This window comes from Fibroporia radiculosa (assembly GCF_000313525.1).
Source record: "Fibroporia radiculosa TFFH 294 genomic supercontigs, scaffold296, whole genome shotgun sequence".
Classification (NCBI taxonomy): Eukaryota; Fungi; Basidiomycota; class Agaricomycetes; order Polyporales; family Fibroporiaceae; genus Fibroporia; species Fibroporia radiculosa.
This window is the reverse complement of record NW_012133193.1, coordinates 86935-104430: the sequence shown is the minus strand read 5'-3', so window position 1 is coordinate 104430 and position 17496 is coordinate 86935. Positions and strand designations below refer to the sequence as shown.

The 17496-nt window shown below is 52.0% G+C and overlaps 6 protein-coding genes across 6 annotated transcripts; 3 read left to right on the top strand and 3 right to left on the bottom strand.

Moving 5' to 3' along the window:
- Positions 1 to 153: 153 nt before the first annotated feature.
- Positions 154 to 1147, bottom strand: FIBRA_00688 (uncharacterized protein; the record flags this gene model as incomplete). The annotated part of the gene is made up of 2 exons (XM_012322579.1): positions 154 to 752; positions 829 to 1147. 2 exons carry the CDS (start codon positions 1145 to 1147, stop codon positions 154 to 156), a joined length of 918 nt encoding a protein of 305 aa, XP_012177969.1.
- A 548-nt stretch (positions 1148 to 1695) lies between these two features.
- FIBRA_00687 (uncharacterized protein) lies at positions 1696 to 3881 on the bottom strand (the record flags this gene model as incomplete). The annotated part of the gene is made up of 6 exons (XM_012322578.1): positions 1696 to 2405; positions 2457 to 2513; positions 2574 to 2791; positions 2850 to 3182; positions 3239 to 3395; positions 3449 to 3881. The coding sequence occupies 6 exons, from the start codon at positions 3879 to 3881 to the stop codon at positions 1696 to 1698; spliced, it is 1908 nt and encodes a 635-aa protein (XP_012177968.1).
- A 335-nt stretch (positions 3882 to 4216) lies between these two features.
- On the top strand, positions 4217 to 9184 carry FIBRA_00686 (uncharacterized protein; the record flags this gene model as incomplete). Its single annotated transcript, XM_012322577.1, has 5 exons — positions 4217 to 4600; positions 4652 to 5210; positions 5263 to 6152; positions 6213 to 6413; positions 6464 to 9184. 5 exons carry the CDS (start codon positions 4217 to 4219, stop codon positions 9182 to 9184), a joined length of 4755 nt encoding a protein of 1584 aa, XP_012177967.1.
- Positions 9185 to 9260: 76 nt separating this feature from the next.
- Positions 9261 to 12622, bottom strand: FIBRA_00685 (uncharacterized protein; the record flags this gene model as incomplete). The annotated part of the gene is made up of 12 exons (XM_012322576.1): positions 9261 to 9579; positions 9629 to 9917; positions 9972 to 10200; positions 10258 to 10356; positions 10404 to 10522; positions 10572 to 10782; positions 10840 to 11343; positions 11397 to 11633; positions 11691 to 11808; positions 11860 to 12005; positions 12057 to 12137; positions 12200 to 12622. 12 exons carry the CDS (start codon positions 12620 to 12622, stop codon positions 9261 to 9263), a joined length of 2775 nt encoding a protein of 924 aa, XP_012177966.1.
- Positions 12623 to 13088: 466 nt separating this feature from the next.
- Positions 13089 to 13793, top strand: FIBRA_00684 (uncharacterized protein; the record flags this gene model as incomplete). The annotated part of the gene is made up of 1 exon (XM_012322575.1): positions 13089 to 13793. The coding sequence occupies one exon, from the start codon at positions 13089 to 13091 to the stop codon at positions 13791 to 13793; it is 705 nt and encodes a 234-aa protein (XP_012177965.1).
- Positions 13794 to 14405: 612 nt separating this feature from the next.
- FIBRA_00683 (uncharacterized protein) lies at positions 14406 to 16766 on the top strand (the record flags this gene model as incomplete). The annotated part of the gene is made up of 1 exon (XM_012322574.1): positions 14406 to 16766. One exon carries the CDS (start codon positions 14406 to 14408, stop codon positions 16764 to 16766), a length of 2361 nt encoding a protein of 786 aa, XP_012177964.1.
- Positions 16767 to 17496: the final 730 nt, after the last annotated feature.

The window sequence follows — 17496 nt, the reverse complement described above, 5'->3', positions numbered from 1 at the left end:
CCACCACCACAAACTTCTTTTCTGCGCCTATTAGCTCATTTTCTACAATGTATCGTTTTAGTCCTGCCAGTGCTAATGCTCCAGCGGGTTCGGTAATCGACCGGGTCTCTGAATAAATCGTGATCAATATTTGTTACACATTGTCACTTCAATTCAAGCTGTACCTTCGAAGACGTCCTTGATGGCTGCGCAGATCTCGTCATTGTCAGCCTTCACAACACCATCTAATAATTGTTGGCAGATTCTGAAAGGCTCAGCCCCAACGATCTTCACGGCTGTGCCATCGCTGAATGGTCCAACTTCATCCAATGTGACGCGATGGCCTTTCTCCAAACTCCGCGCCATTGCATCTCCGTCCACAGTTTCGACGCCAAAAACCTTAGTATTCGGGGAACCTATTCTTTTCACATACTCGCAGATCCCAGCAACCAGACCACCACCACCGACGGCTGCAAATATGCCGTCTAGATTCTCAGAGTTCGGTACTTGCTTCAGGATCTCCACGCCGATTGTACCTTGACCGGCGACAACGAGTGGGTCGTCGTACGGCGGGACGAAAATGAGGCCATGAGCCGCCGCCAAACGCGCACACTCAGTCTTCGCCTCGTCAAAGTCCTGGCCGAACAACACGACCTTTGCGCCCAGTCGTGAGACGTTGCGGACTTTGATGGACGGCGTGCCTTTGGGCATCACAATCGTACAAGGAATGTCAAGTTTAGAACCCGACAGCGCAACTCCCTGCGCATGGTTTCCTACATCGAATTCAGCATGCACAGGGCCGATGACAAGACGGAGGTCAAGAAACCTCAAGCAAGTACGCACACTGACCCGCACTACATGTAACGACGCCTTTCCACCGTTCTTCCTCAGTGAGACTAGCCATGAAGTTATATGCACCTCTTATTTTGAAGCTGAAGACCTCCTGGAGATCCTCGCGTTTTAACCATATCTGGTTCCCGAATCGAGTGCTCAAGCCATCGCAATAGACAAGGGGCGTCTCTTTCAGGATCTCGTAGACCTTGGAGGTCAGAATCAATCGGAGATAGTCTGGAGTCTTGCTTGGAAGCAAATGATGTTCGGGAAGCCTGGGATATTGCAGAGGCTCTGGTGCATTGGAGGAGTATTCAAGTGTCGCTGTTGGTGACATTGGATAGGCGTGGTGGGTGCGTTATCGTGTGGGCTGCAGTAATGGTGGGAGATGTCCCAAAAGACAGTTCATTCCCTCGAGGCCGAGTGAGTAAATAACGAATGACTCGGTGGATAGCCGCCTTAACTTAGGCCATCTGCAATATAGATCTGATCTGATCCTAGTACTTATCCGTATCCGGCAAATACAGCTATTTACTTTTTCAATCCACCCCTTGTATCAACTTACGGTCAGCTGCATGCCCTTTCAACATCCAAATCCATTTCAGACTCAAAAGTATGAGGGGAATGTGAGATCAAACAAATGGACATCTATATCTTAGAGTTTTACGTGGGTCCTTGCTGTTGCGGCGTGGCGCTCCGACTGGCATGGGCCCTGCGGAACCATATACAGTCGCATTAGTCTGTGAGCTGAAGAATACACAATTATGCTAGAGCAACGTTACAAGACTCACTAAGACGAGAGAAAGACACGGGAACATAAGCAACCAATAATACAGACGACAATAAGTACTAATGGAATGGTATCGATAACCGGAAGTAAGTCCGTCATGCGAGAGCAGTCCTTCGTTCCCGCTCCTTCGTCTTTGCGCCTGGACCAAACCTCTCCTGAAACCCAATGAGCTCCTCCATGAGCTCCTCCATGAGTTTCATCGTTGTCAGGCCAGAGTCTAAACCATTTGGAGGGGGGCCATTGGTCGACGACAGCCGCTTCTCAGGCGAGACAGCATCTGCGGGGGAACTATGATTCGTTATCGCCTCTCCATTTGAGCCTGGGGGATGGTCTCCCGATCCCGGTTGACCATCCATATTTGAGCTCCGTGCTTCTCTCAATGCTCTTTCTAATGCTTCCCTCCGCCTGCTTCTCTCCAAAGCGCTAGCTTGTTCCCGACCAACCCACTCCACCAGAGCTCTGACGCGTTTGTTCATGTCTCCTACACTCATCCGCTTGCTAGGCCATTTCACTTTGACTCCGCGCTCGGTTGTACGCTCCAGGGACTCCCTGCCAATAAAGTCGACACCCGAGCCCCGCACCTCGAGGGGCTGTGGGACCCCGGTTGGTAGCATCGGTTCAAGATGCGCGAGGTAGTCTGGAAGATTCCACGATGTGAATAACGGCTGTTGTGACACAGCATATGCATGTGTGTGATGGTAGGCGCGTGCATTCGTGGTGTTTGAATGCGAGGCTGCATTTGCCCCATGGCCATTGGCAGGGTTGGCCTGCGCCCGGCGAGTGGCGTTGTCGTTCGCCGTAGTTGCTGGTCGAGGCATCAGCATCAGCGCATGAGGGCGGTTGGCAGGCGTCGTACCTTTTGCGCGGCTGGTGGCTTGCCTGCGCGCTGAACCTGTGTTGCCTGCTGAAGGGACTGTTATAGGGTCACGTGAGTTACGTCACGTATTCGGACGATGGAACGGAGTCGACGGACCTTCGTCGCCCTCGACTGATGCCAGGTCCTGTGCCTGTGATTTACGCGCTGTTCCACGTCTGTTGCGAGAGCTGGAAGACTTCCCCATCGATGTTGACGCCTTTGCGTTGTTGTTGCTGCCCCCATTTATTGGTGTGGGATCGCGGGCCACAACTGTGTTGGCCACACTGGTGCGATCGGATGCAATAGACGTGGATCGTGTCCGTTTTGTGGTCGTACTACAAAAACAAGAAGACAAGGTGAACACCACAACCAGCTCAGCCGAGGGTGGCTTACGCGTCGTCGTCAGATCGCTTTCGCTTTCTCCGGCTGTTGGGTGCGACCTCAATCTCCGGTTCGCCGTCGTGACCGTTCATGTCCCCATTCTCCTTCGTGACTACTGTGGCGGCATGCACTTCTTGAGCGGCCGCCTCGACAGCAGTCGCCTCAAGCAGCGCCTGAAAACTCTCTTCGAACGCCGCGTCTCGGCTATTCATCGTATTTCGTCGTTTGGCCGGCTTTTGATGGTGTATGGGAGAGTGCGACCGAGACGAACGGGGCGCGTGTGAAGCTGTGGCAGAAGTGTGGTGGGAGGCGGTCGACGACTGGCGGGCCCTTTTAGCGTGTTTCCTACAACCGTGGGGCGCGGTAAGATAGACGCTGCAGTGGCAGGAGGGGGAACGCACTTCAGAAGCTCAGTGTAAAGATCCGGTCGACACTGCTCGCAATAGTAGTGCTGGGGTAGGGATGCGATGTTGGCAAAACCCATGCATTGGCCGTGCTGCCAGGCCTTACACATTTCGCATTGTGCCATGAACTCTGCGGATTCTGGTTCCTCGTCTCCTTGACGTATTTTTGAGCATGGACAGAGAGCCTCGTCAACGCGTAGGACTGACCACAGATGCATCGAGTGATGCCTGTCTCCTCATCATCCTCTTCGCCATCGACCGCCCCCTCTTGTCCTGGCGCGTCGGGCTGCGGGATTTCACTATTCCCAACGTCCCCCAATGCCTCTAAAGCCGAGGACGGTTTCTCTTTCTCCTTTCCCTTGCGCTTCGAGCGCGCGCTGCCGTTCCCGTTGACACCGTTCTTGCGGGTATCTTCGAGGGTGTCGTCGTGGTCTTCTTGTTTGCTACGCTTACTTTTGCCATTTGAGGTGGATGCCGACAAAGAAGGTCGATTCGGGTTTTCTTTGACTTTGGGCGCAGATTCGGACGTAGGCGATCCCACTGGGGATTTACTGGTGGATGCAGACGGTACTGAACGTCGCCCAGAGCGTCGGGGTTCCTTGGGGGAAGGAGGGGGGCCCATCACTGCTACGTTGGTCATAGTTCGTCCCAAATGGTCGGACGTGTAGGGGATGGTGGTAAAGCAAGCCTGGGAGCTGCAGCCCCTGCACACTGCGAGGAGATAGGATTATTCGATGGTGAATTTCGATCCGCCATTCACAGAGTGCATTATACTGGAAATTCACCAGTTCCATACAAGGGCATATCCCAGGGGAACTATTTCACTAATTCTATATACGGGACTTACGACGCATGTAAATCGAATATTCTCCTAAATGCCGATAGACGCCCGAACGTCACTGTCGTCGGCTGCGCTCCCTCACTGCTGCATTCGCCCTCACGTTGCTCTCGCACATAGTCTCGACTGGTTTGTTCATGAATGGAACACAGGAAGGCGAACAAAAGGCTCATGGTGTGTTGCGTGGGTCTCTCGATTTCTCAGATATCGATGGGGAGGAGGTCCAAGACGATCATGGTGGCGACTACTCTACGCGTTTCGACGAACTCATGAGCGACACCGAGGACAGCTCCAATAGCCATGTCCCTCATTTCGACGAGGGAGAGGAAGAGGAGGAGGAAGGGTTTCTGTACAGTGGGAAAGATGCAGACCCTGTTGGCGGCTATCGAGAACAATTGCGAGATGTGCTAGGTGCCGAACACGAGGAGGACGAGCTGGACGAGCAGGAAGTTGAGCGGTCCCTCCTTCATGACGTGGAAGAGAAAGAGAAACTTGCAGCCATGATGGAGGACGAAGCAAAAGTGAGTGAATATACTGTCTTTTCCGGGAAGCTCATACATTGTCCCCCATAGGTGGTAATTCATTCAGATCATTCACCTTCCAGACCATCTACTCCGGCATTGTCTCATTCTGATGCTGGATATCCGTCTACTTTTGGCGTTGTTGATGGTCCAAGTTCTACCAGGGTTTCGCTCTCATTCCTCCACCCCACCGTCTCTCGTCTTCGCTCTGCAACTCCACAGGGTTCGCGTGTGCCTTCGTCTGCAAGCATAGGAACGATACCATCGCATACTCAAGAAGGCGTATCAGTGACACCTTCTCATTTCTCTTCGTTGTCGCGCAATTCAACAACTACAAACATAGTCGTTGGAACGGAGAAGGCGGATGGTTCCAAGGGTCAAGTGTACCCGATACGTGAAGTCTTTCGCTGGACGCACTTGCGTTCAATCGGAGATCATGTGTATCCTAAACATACTCAGAAGGTCTCTTCTCTCCTTGGGACTGACAATGCGGGTTCACCCACTGTTATTGCGGCGAATGGCCTCATCTGTGTTGGGACGGATGCAGGCAAGATACTGGTATTCGACTTCAAGCAGAATCTCAAGTGTATATGTGGTACAGACACCTCAGGTACGATCTAGTACTGATGCCGTAGTTACCGTTTCTGATCGCTTTTCTCTAGATAGAGGGGTTGGACCAGTCAGCGCCTTAGCTCTGTCGTTCGACCATACTTACGTCGCCTCGGGTCATGCCACAGGACATGTACAATTGTTCGATCTGAAGTCGCCGAAATTACCAGTTCGTCTTGTGGCACCCACTTCGCTTACAGTGATTGCATCTGGACGACAAGAGGGTCACCTTGTGGGGTCTAGAATTGTGAACGTTGGTTTTGTTGCAGGAAGGCACAGTGCCGTCGTATCCGCCGATGACAACGGACTCGCCTTCCACCACAATCTCGGCAAGGTATTTTTCATGGAAGCATCCGATACGCTTCGCCTACTTGGAAAATACCCCGACGATGAACACATTCCAAACCCGTCGCGTCCTTCGTCAAATCCACATTTTCGTCGGCGTAAATCACGCAAGCCCAGCACTATACTTGCTATGGCACCTCTCCCACTTGGCACAGCATCACATCCAACGGATCAGTATAATCTCATTGCACTTCTGACGCCCATAAAGCTTGTCATCGTGGGGCTGAAACCATCACCTAGGACCTGGTACAGGCGGCATCGCGAAGCTGATGACACCGCGCACAAGTCCCGCTTTAAGGGTACTCTTGCCTGGTTCCCTAGTGTGATTCCTGGGAGCACTGCTGCTGCAGAGGCCACTAATAAGAAGACCCAGGCCAATGGTTCAAGTCACCAATCGGCGACCATCCCCATGCTAGTGTACTCTTGGGGAGATACGCTTTTTCTCATTCGCGTTTCAGAAGACAAGATTGTTCAACAAGTCCGCAATGCGAGGACCGGAAAGGTAAACAATGTTGAGACGGGCCGAGTCATTCTCGAAGAAGTACGACAGTGGAGTGCTAGCGACGATATTTTGGCGCTGCAGTGGCTGAATGTCAATGTGGGTTCGTCTAATGAAGGTCGGCTTTGCGGTTATGGACGAGACTAATTGGAGTTTCAGCAAGTGCTTGGTCTTACACCTAATGCTCTTGAGGTTTATGATATCCGTACCGGAAGGCTTGTTGAAAAAGTCTCGTACGATGCATGGTCTCTGGTATCACCCATATTGAGCCATACTACCACTGGTTCTGTGTCCTACTCGGACACTGTTACGGATGTGGCACATAGCGTAAGAGTTTACAAAGGAAAGATCTTCATTATGGTGAGTACTATGATTCAAATATAGCGAATGCAGCTGAGCAGCCAGGACAGACCCAAAGTGAGATTCAAGTTGGGACCTTGTTGACTTGGGCCGATCGCATACTTTCTTTCGTCGAGGAAGGGGATTTCCTCAGTGCTATTGAACTCACCCGCTCCTACTACCTTGGCAACACCCCGGGCAACCGAAATGGACTCCCTGAGTCCCCAGACAAGCTGAAGGAGGTCGTTGGAGAGAAGATGCGCGAGCTCATGGTCGCCTCCGCTCGCTATGCCTTTTCCGAGGACCGTATGCTCGATGGCACCCATGTTACGCCAGATGGTCGCGGCGTCGATCTCACGTCCCTGTTTGAGGGCTTGGTCAAGACCTGCGCTCGGGCATGCATTGTTCTAGGAGACTACGATTTCCTCTTCGAAGATCTCTTCCAGTATTTTGACGACAGCGGCATCGTAGGAATTTTCTTGTCGCAGCTCGAGCCTTTTGTGCTTGAAGGCAGCATCCACCACATTCCGCCTCGTATCACACAACGGTTGATCGCTTTGCATGATGAGGCACAGCATCCCGATCTGGCCGAGCGGATCATCTGGCACATTGATCCAGATTGTCTGGACGTCGATCAGGCCATCGCGTTGTGCCAGAAACATAGGCTTTGGGACGCGCTGATATATGTTTTCACCCGCGCAATGAAAGACTACGTATCACCAGTTGTCGAGCTGCTTGGCCTCATCCGCAATGTCCAGCAATATCGGAGAGCCCGGAGAGAAGGCTCATCACTCATGTCATATCCGAATGACAACGCAATTGAACCTGTCATCCTGAATGCGTATAAAATCTATCCCTACCTTGGAAACATTCTCTCCGGCCTTTCGTATCCTGCTGCGGAGGTTCTTCCTGAGGAGGATGCTATTCAAGCCAAGAACGATGTGTACAACTTCCTGTTTTTTGGACGATCAAGCATGTGGCCTCCGGGAGAAGGTGGAAAGTTAGTACTCACTGCTGATGAGGAAAGCGGCGTTGAGCCGACATACCCATATACGCGACTCCTCTTACGATTCGACCCCGAGGCATTCTTGCACACTCTCGACCAAGCTTTCGAGGATGCTTATCTGAATGACGAGACGCAAGGTGTAAGCCGACTAGTGATCGTGAAGACGCTGTTGGAAATTTTGTCGTCCCCAGATCTGTCGCATGAAGAAGTGACCTTCGTGAACATCTTCATCGCGCGGAACGTCCCTAAGTATCCCCAGTTCCTCCAAATGCCGCCCAGTGCCCTCCACAGTATACTGATTGGGTTAGCTCAGGACCCAGACATGGATACACGTGAAGACCGCCAACTCGCCGCAGAATATCTATTGTCTGCATACACTCCTCATGAGAACGATCGCGTCGTTGCTCTTTTCGAGGAGGCCGGATTTTATCGAATCCTGCGGTCGTGGTATCTGCAGGAACATCGCTGGTCTTCATTGATCCTGACCTTCATGAGGGATCCTGAGCTCGCTCGTTCAGATATTTTACCTGCTATCGATGACACATTGTCCTCTGCGACACAATCCAACAAGGGCTCGTTACCACCTGATCTTCTCAGCACCATCAGCGACTCTTTGCCTTCTCTTGTGAATACCAGTGTCGCCAGCACCGCGGCACTCCTTGACAAGCACCTTCCTCTCCTTCATGAACGTGCCTCTGAGCTTGCGCAACAGCGGGGAGACCGGGACCAGTACATCTACTTGCGGTATCTTTTAGGACCACCGTCGTCAGGGGAAGACGACAGGATGGTTCCTTTCCGAGCGAGTGGACCGTCTGTGCATGTGTCGGTGACGTTGCGTCGCACCTATCTCTCCTTGTCTTGTCAATTCGATCCAGCCGGAGTGATATCTGCCCTCCGCTACCTACCACAAGACTTCTTGGATGTGAGCAGTGTGGCTCAGATATGCGAAGAGCATCGCGCCTATGATGCTGTAGTCTGGTCACTGAACCGTGCTGGTGATCCTTTCGCTGCTTTGTCCAAAGTGGAACAGTTCGAGAACCTACTCTCATCGCAACTTGCCGACAGCTTGGTAAATTCGAGTCCAGCTGCGGAAAGCTCCATCAACACAGGGCTGTCATCTCTACAAGCCATCGGACGTACCGCTGGGACCATGTGTCTTGAGCATTCCCAATCTGCTGAGGTGCCTCTGGAGGATATTTGGTATCAACTTCTCAGATCCCAAATTGATGCAGTGCAGCGAATTGTCGGCTGTTTCAGTCACGAGCAAAGCGAGGAGAGCCAGGGGGGAACTCAGGGTCGAGATGCAAATTTGCAGCAACAAACATTGTCCACTCTGCGATCCTTGGTGCACGAGACCTTCACTTCGCTGCTGACAGTCAGCTCCACGAAGTCCGTCTCGCTACCGCGGATGTTCAAGAGGCTACTTACGACAGCGTCCTCACAACACGTCTCAAAGCCAACGCTGTATGCGGAATTTAGGGCGCTGTTCACTGGCATGCTGGAGTCGTATCGCACCGACAGTGATATGCTTATAATCACCAAACATCTCGCGGATAGGGGGCTTTTCGAGACGATACAGGAGTGCTCACGAGAGCGAGACAAAGGTTGGGCAGGGTCGCAGGGTGCATGTCGTTTATGTGGGGAGCCATTCCTTGATACCAAAAAATCCGCCACCCATGAGTCGCAGCCAAATCCCGGCAACTCAATAATTGTATCGCGGACAGGTGCCATATACCACAGTAGATGCCTACCGGCTGATCATCCTAATTCCAGCAGTGTACATTAATGCTATCATATAATATGGAGAGACTGGTAATCTAGAGAGCAAACGGACAGTCGGACAGTCTCAAGTTTCTAAAATATCACGTCGGTGAATGTAAATTATGTGGCTGCTCCATCATTACGGAGGACATACCGTCTGTCAGATTTGCGCTTGCCATGTCCTTCAGCAACGTGAAGGCCTCGCTCTGTTCTACAGCCACTCCTAATGCCTCCGCATCCTTACCAAAAGCTTCAACGTCCAGCGTCATCTGCGCGCGTATTTTCTCCTCGTCTGCCCTGCCATCGTCTTCCTTCGCTGGTTGCGAGCCTCCGAACAGAGAAAATGCTGACTTCTTGCCCTTTTTCAGGCGCCGCAGGGATTCTTCCGTCTTTTTCATAGCCGATAAGAAGTGGATATACCTTTGCACATACTTCATGGGTGCAAATCAATCGGAAAGAATAAACTCACCTCTGCGTCACAATCTCGAAAACCTCCTCGGCATATGCCTGCAAAAACTCGTCTTTCAGTGCCAGCCCTAGTCCCTCGAAAAATCCTTTGACAGGGCGGAATATGAGCGACACAAAGTAACTTGGCTCAGATGGTGTGCGCTTATTCGATGACATGGCTCTAAATTGCGAAGGAATGGAACGCATGGACAGGAGCGCATCGCAACCCCGCCGCGATAGAATGGCAATGATTTGACCTGATGATGGTGGCACAAGAGCGGCGATTGTCGACAGCGCATGCTTGAGCGCATCTAACGACACTACTCCGTCAGTCTCAGCCCCAAAGTGCGATAAGTATGCCTCACCTCCGGGCATGATATCATCTTCAGGACCCAGATCAAGCTCTGGAAGCATCATGCTCAGCTCCTCCCGCCACAGCTTGATCATCTGTGCTTCTAGTGCTCTGATGTCGATAATAGCCGTTGAGAACTGCTGGAGCAATAATTCGTCGGCTGCAGTGGCCTCCGCGGAAGCCGCTTCAGTCGGTAGACTTGGAGTGGCGGCGCGCGATAGTGAAGCAGGGGAACCTGGTATCTGGACACCAAGTTCACTATTCAGGTCTGAGTTGAGTGAACAGTACGGACAACGTACTGTACTATATTTTTCTGCAGCCACGGCTGCTGCGATTTTCGGAGGAGCCTCAAATTGTGGAAGACTGGCATCCAACCACGTTTTGTACCTGCTTAGCAGCTGCAATAACGTCAGCCAAACTTCAAATTTGAGTACTTGGCACGAACCTGGAGAGTGAATTTCCAATACCGATGACCGAGCTCTGGAATAAAGACCTGTGCGCTCCAGCACGTATTGATAGCCTCCCAGACTGCTGCAGCTTGCACCGTGACAAACGGCCCCAGCACTATTTGAATATTCAATATGACAATTGCCAGTAACATAACGACACTGACTCTTGTTGGTCGATCGCTCTAGAATAGTAACGGACAGAGCATCTTCGAGCTTCGTGACGATCTCCTTCCACCGCAACTGAAAATACACAGGAAGCTGCCATCGCCGCTCGAAGGTGGCAAACACAGGGTGCGCTCGCATAACCTCGACGGAATGGACGGATGGCGCCAGGAACTCGAGCGAACGTATGAAAGCTTGCGTAACTTCGTGGTGCTGCGAACCATTCTCAACACCACACATTCACGTAAATCACTCGTCGCGTCTACGTACCTTGCGGAACTCGTCCGGCTTGCCAGCAGCAAACACCGTACCGCCTAGCTCGTCCATGATCGCGCGGCCAATCTCTGCCCACACCACGTTCGCCATAACTTCGAAGCCAGTATCGTCGGCGGAAGGTTTCGTCGCGCCTGCCTTTGGAGGAACCGATGGTACAGATGCGGACGCGCGCGACCCCGATTTCACACATACATTCTCTGCGATCTCCATGATCCGTTTTAGGTCGCGATCTACGAAGCGTAAAATGGTGTTGTAGAGTGCAGCAAGGGGATCATCATGGTCGTCGAGGATATGCGCTGCGACGGCAGACTGGGCGCCTGCTTGCAGGTTGAGTTCAAAAGGATTCTGCTTGGAAGCGAATGCAGTGAAAGGTGTGTAGGGTGTGCGGGGCGGATGTGACGCAGTCAGTGGTGGGGCGGGAGAGAGGATGTTGGGCGCGAAGGGCGTATGGGGGAGGATGGGAGAGTGAGGGGCTGCAAGGGCAGTCGGATGGACTGTCTAATATGAAACATCTTAACCTCCTTAAACAATTGAAAGGGAAAAGGCTGTACCTTTTTGACGAACTCGCGCACCACTTCTCTGCGGAGAACGTCTTCCGCATCCCGCCACAGCCCGAGAGTATCGTAAGTTCGCAGGCACTCGGTAGCATCAGCAAGCCATTTCGAACGTTCAATCTCTGACGCCCTTGTCTCCTTGCCTTGCTGCTTTCCAGTTGCGAGAGATTTTACTGTGCTTGCAAAGATATGGTCGAGGTCAGAAGACAAAGTGGAATGGATCCGGTCAATACGCTGTGGTCACAGATCGCATCAAAAGCAGAACAGAAAGAGTATACATAGCTTACAAACCCACTGTGATTCGTCTACGAAGGCGCTGCCTTCGTCACGCGCTCTAGAGACGTGATAGAGTAGTTGTGTATACTCCACTGCGACACGAGCAAGGTGCTTGGCACGGTTACCACGATTTCTAAGATCATTATCGCATACAATGAAACATCAGACGGTTATGTCTGCATACCTTTCATCTGCGGTGACGTCCTCAATGTGAGATGATGCCTTCAGACCGGACGAGAATTTATCTTCGTCGGATGGTGAGGCAATGAGCAAGAGCGACTCTAGGCGCGTTATGGACTCTGATATCTTGAGAAGCAGATGCAGAAACGTCTAGACCAGAGGTTGCAGTATTTTTCTTACTCCTTGTTTTTGCAGCCTTACCTTTTCTTCTCTGAGAGCCGAGCGTTTTCTCAGCTTGGATTGAATGGCATCCTGTATCGACTGTAAGGTCCCTCTAGCTTCCTAATACCGGAATATGATTCGAATTACTATGCTAATGAACGCGTCGAGGACTGTAAACGTACAAGTACTTGAACCTTGAGGTCACCTAGGGGCCATTTCATACGCTCCAGTCTAGCACCCTCGCCCCTCAAATCAGTGCTGAGACTGATGAAAGCCTCGTAGTCATCGTTGATGAGCTTCACGAGTTCTTCCTTCAATGCAACGAGGTAGTCCCGCAGCTCCAACCGCAGATCAGGGAGGGATGTGTAAGAACGTGACAGCAAGAACTCTTCGACATTGAAAGACCCGATGGACAAGTAAGGGTTGTCGTGCGACAAAGGGACGTAGACGGGGAGGTCGCGTTCGGCTCTAGAGAGTCCGTCGAGATGACCGTTGGTGCGGGATGCAGAAGAGGTAAGCTCGCGTGTTACAAGCTCTTCGGCCAGCCTCTGCAGCTGAAACTTATCCGAAGAACGAGATGTATCAGGGCTTTGTGCTGAAGACATTGGGCATTGCACCGTCACGTAGTCTCCGAATTGAAATCCGGTGGCGTACTGGAGTGCGCGTTTTCGGTGTTATGTAAGCTCATTCATCTCCGAAACCATCTGGGCCCCGCATAACGATTGTCCTACTCTTGAAGAGGCCCTTGCACCAATCCTATCAAGAGGTCGTCTCTTAAGGGCTGCCTACGGGAGACTAACCATCATCGTCGCTGAGAGTAAGATCAATATCAAGCCAGTCCGACTGAGTGGGCGTTTTTCATCCCGTTTCAAGACTCTAAAATCCGCCCTCTACCTGGGGCCTGAGGATTTAACTTGCAGTGTGCGGGCTCTTCAAACGCAACACTGATGTGGCAACATCCCTCAAACAACGACTAGCCGGCGGGGCGAGACGATTGGTCTACTTCTCTGTAGCATCTATCCCGGGGTACATCGCCCCACTTTCACATACCTTGAAAAGCTGCACGCCACTATGAGGGCCGCCAGGAAGTACGACATGGAGGCGGTTCAAAGACATCTGGCTGACGAGCTTGTGAAGTTCGCAGAGCAGGAGCCCCTCCGTGTATTTGCCGTCGCATTCGACCTGGAGCTGTACGAGATATGCCGCAAGGCAGCCAAGCTCTCACTCCGGAAAGCCATCTGCCAATCGGAGAGAGTACCGCTGGAGCTTGGATCTCTTCCATCCCCAGTTTTCTATCAGCTCATGCGATATCGTACCCGGTGCACAGAAGCTGCACAGGAAGTTTTGACGAACCTGCGATGGGTCTTGACACAGATACTGGGCCGCAAGGGCAACAAAATTGTCACTCGTCTTCGACATGACTATGTGCAAGTATCCTACGAATGGCCAGCACTTTGGATTTGGTTCCGATGCACCAGCTGTCTGCCACATTGCGACAAACTTGTACCTTTTTCGGGGGCTGCTGAGCACACACCCAGAATGTGGTGGAAGGAGTATGTGGACAGGGTCTGGTATGCTCTCGAAGGCCGTCCTGTGGGGTCCGTTAGCGGAGAGATGAACATATTCGAGCCATCTATACGTAGGGCTGTGACGTGCACGGTGTGCGCTCCAGACGCCTATAAGGATCTCAAAGAATTCAGTGAGCAGCTGGCCAGCCGTATAGATAAGGCGGTATCTATGGTTGGTCAACCGGTGAATGTTTATTCATCAAAGTGACTCACTAGAATACGGTTCGCTCAGGTTGAATTCAAGTTGGACGTATAATATGACCGGCTGGAGTTAGCTACAGGTCAATTGATGAGCAGAGAAACCGGAAGAGTCCGAGAATATCAAGCACTGGTTCTTGTCAACGACGATCTCCTGTAGATATCGTTATGCAATACAACGCTTAAGACGTAGCTTCCTTCGTGACAGCAAAGTATTCGAATAGAGGTATCGATATAAGACGAGTTATTCATGCCTCCAGCTTCCAGCACAAGTGCAGAACCCAAGGGAGCACTGAGACAGTGCGATATATCACTGTGTGCTAGTTGAGTTATAGTGCCGATCCGTTCAAATACATACTTTCGGTGCCCTCTACAGCGAGTGCGCAATTCATAGCAGTACAGTGGCTTCCCGAGACCACACTTAGGGTGGGATCTAGTCTCTTATGACTCTAGCAGAGTACTTGATACGAGTACGTTCAACCCCCGCTCTTGCAGACTTCCGAGAGATATCCATACTTATCTGAATCGAGATCTGAATCGGAGTCACCCACCTCCTTTGTTTCCCCGAGGCTCTCATCAAAGCCACCTTCTCGCAATTCCCGGGGTGCGCTTCAGGATATCGATGTTGTATCGCAATCCATGCGCGGTGACAGGCGCTCTACCATCCTTACTACCCCTCGATCCTAGAATCACTGCCTTCCATGAGCAGCTACCAGGATACAAACCAACACCACTCCGATCTCTTCCTCGATTAGCTCAAGAGCTGGGGATCGGACAGGTATTGCTGAAGGATGAATCTGTGCGACTAGGTCTCCCTGCGTTCAAGATTTTGGGAGCGTCATGGGCTACGTACCGCGCAATCATCAGATATCTAGGTCTTTCTTCCGGCGCGGCTATATCTCTAGAAGAATTGGCACGAGCTTGCAGCGGTAAGAACATCACGCTGATCGCAGCGACGGATGGCAATCACGGACGTGCCGTTGCGAGGATGGCTAATCTGCTTGGTGTGAGCTGTGTGGTCTACATTCCGAAAGGCTTGGACGTTGCAACAAGAGAGCTGATCGCAGGAGAAGGCGCGCGAGTCCTGGAGACGCAAGGCGATTATGATCATACAGTCCTCCAAGCGAGCGAGGCTGCGTGCGCGCTCAAAGGAGGTATTTTAATTCAGGATACGGCGTTTGAGGGTTATACAGATATCTCACAGGTACGTCTGACATTCTTGCAGAGCGAAAAGACTGGACACACTCATCTATATGCGTATCCCCCGCTTCAGTGGATCGTGGATGGGTACTCGACAATGTTCACCGAGCTGGATGAACAGACATCACAATTAGCAGGAAGCAAGCATGCGGATGTCGTAATCGTCCCTGTGGGCGTAGGTTCGCTCGCTCAGGCTGTTGTCACACACTACAAGCGATCGGGACGCATAAACCGTACCAGCATCGTCACTGCTGAGCCGGACACGGCAGCATGTCTCAACCGATCCCTGCGCAATGCCCAAACAGACACGTCGTCTGGAGCACCGGCAGGTATCCCTACGAGCTCCACCATCATGACTGGTCTGAACTGCGGCACTGTGTCTCCGCTGGCATGGCCGCTGCTTTCCAACGGTGTAGATGTATCGGCATCTGTAGCAGACATTGAGGCCCATAGTGCAGGAGAATACCTTCGCTCTGAAGGAGTCAATATAGGTCCATGTGCTGCGGCACCGCTCGCTGCGCTTCGCCAACTGGTCGCTCAGCCAGACGGGCTACTGACACCCGACAGTGTAGTCGTCCTGCTTGCGACAGAGGGTCCGCGTCCCTATCCAACCCCTCTTGACACAACGACGACCGACCCAGTTGCGCTTACGCAGATTCTGACTCGAATCGACTCGTCTAATCCAGACTTAAGCGCAGGTGCGGGTGCAGGAGAGACGGCAATCGCTGACTATCTGTGCGCCTGGCTCGCACATCACGAATTCGAAGTCCACCGCCTTGAGGCGCACGAGGGTAGACCGAGTGTCATTGGCGTGGCGCGAGGCAGCGGTGGAGGGAAGGCCCTGATGTTTAACGGGCATATTGACACGGTGACGTTGGCCGGATACGATGGTGATCCTCTAAGTGGAGCCATAATCGATGGCGCAGTACATGGCCGAGGAACGTTCGACATGAAGGCGGGCATTGCGGCTTCACTCGTTGCAGCCTATCGTGCGAAGGAGCGACAAACTTTGCGGGGTGATGTTATTCTTGCGCTTGTTGCAGATGAAGAAAATCTGAGCCTTGGGACGCAAGAGGTACTTGCCGCGGGTTGGCGTGCAGATGGCGCGGTCGTCAGTGAACCGACCGAACATGGGCTGATGCTCTCTCACAAAGGTTTCGTATGGGCGGAAGTGGACATCATCGGAAAGGCGGGACATGGATCTCGCCCGGACCTGGCCATCGACGCGATCGCAAAGGCTGGTCACTTCCTCGTTGCGCTGGAGAAGTACGGGGAAGAGCTACTGCATGGTCAAAAGTCAGTGCCGCATCCTCATTTAGGGACAGGAACGGTCCATGCGAGTCTGATCAAGGGCGGGGAGGAGATCTCGTCATACCCAGCACTGTGCACGGTTTCCATAGAGCGAAGAACGGTCCCCGGAGAGACCCCCGCCCTCTTTGAACAGCAGATACAAGAAGTTCTGGACGGACTTTGTGAAAGCGTGCAAGATTTTAAGTACAAATTACGGCTTGGAGACTCGAGACCACCGTATGAGATCAGAGAAGACCATGAGTTTGTGAAATTGTTTGCGAAGCATGTCAAAAACGCGTTAGGGGAAGATGCAGAAATGACAGGAGCAACGTACTGGGCAGATAGTGCGCTACTGGCAGAAAAGGGGATACCGGTGGTTCTATTTGGAGCACAAGGGCGGGGCGCGCACGCTGCTACGGAATGGGCAACTGTCGACAGTATCCACAAGGTCACTGGAGCACTTACAGGATTAGCTTTAGAGTTCTGCGCGTAAAACACTGCAACACCCGCGTGTCTATCACTAGGCTCTTTCGAAGAGTACGTTAGTGACCAGTGGCGCGGGCGAAAATTACTAGAAGAACGCAGTGGATATACCTCTGATGGTTCGACGAAGATAAATATTCGAGAACAACCTCAGCAATTGAACTCGGAACGCGCGAGTGCTCACTACGATGGCGAACTCCAGCGACAAAAACCGCGACTTGTCACAGGCATGTGATCTGTTACCGTTACCCGGTCTTCGAGGCCTGGGGCTCGAGCTCGCGGCGGATTAACAACCGCGGAGTTCGTTCCTACTACGTTCTTCAGCGTGCGCGAATTATTCAATTCACTAGTTCGTGGTCAATGTGGTGCAGAATATAAGAAATTTAGATACAACGTGGTAGCGTGTACATAGACCATGTTCTCGAATATCACTCACCATCACCGTCGACGCAATCTGGGTCAAACTGAATATTGGTGAATAGCACAAATTGTATAGCGTCGAATTGACTACGCTGGATAGTCATAAAATCTTCAAGCGGTGTTCTTCTCAGGTTGGGTCCTTTATTTTGAACCAGTCTTCACTGATACCGAGTCTATCAGTACGCTTGTCCACAAACATCAATTGTCTACATTGTTGGCCCACACTACTCCTTCGATTTAACACAGTTTCAACCCTGTGTGATCTATGTATACGGTCTTGGCGCTCACACGCCGTCGGCAACACTATTATATGAGATGAC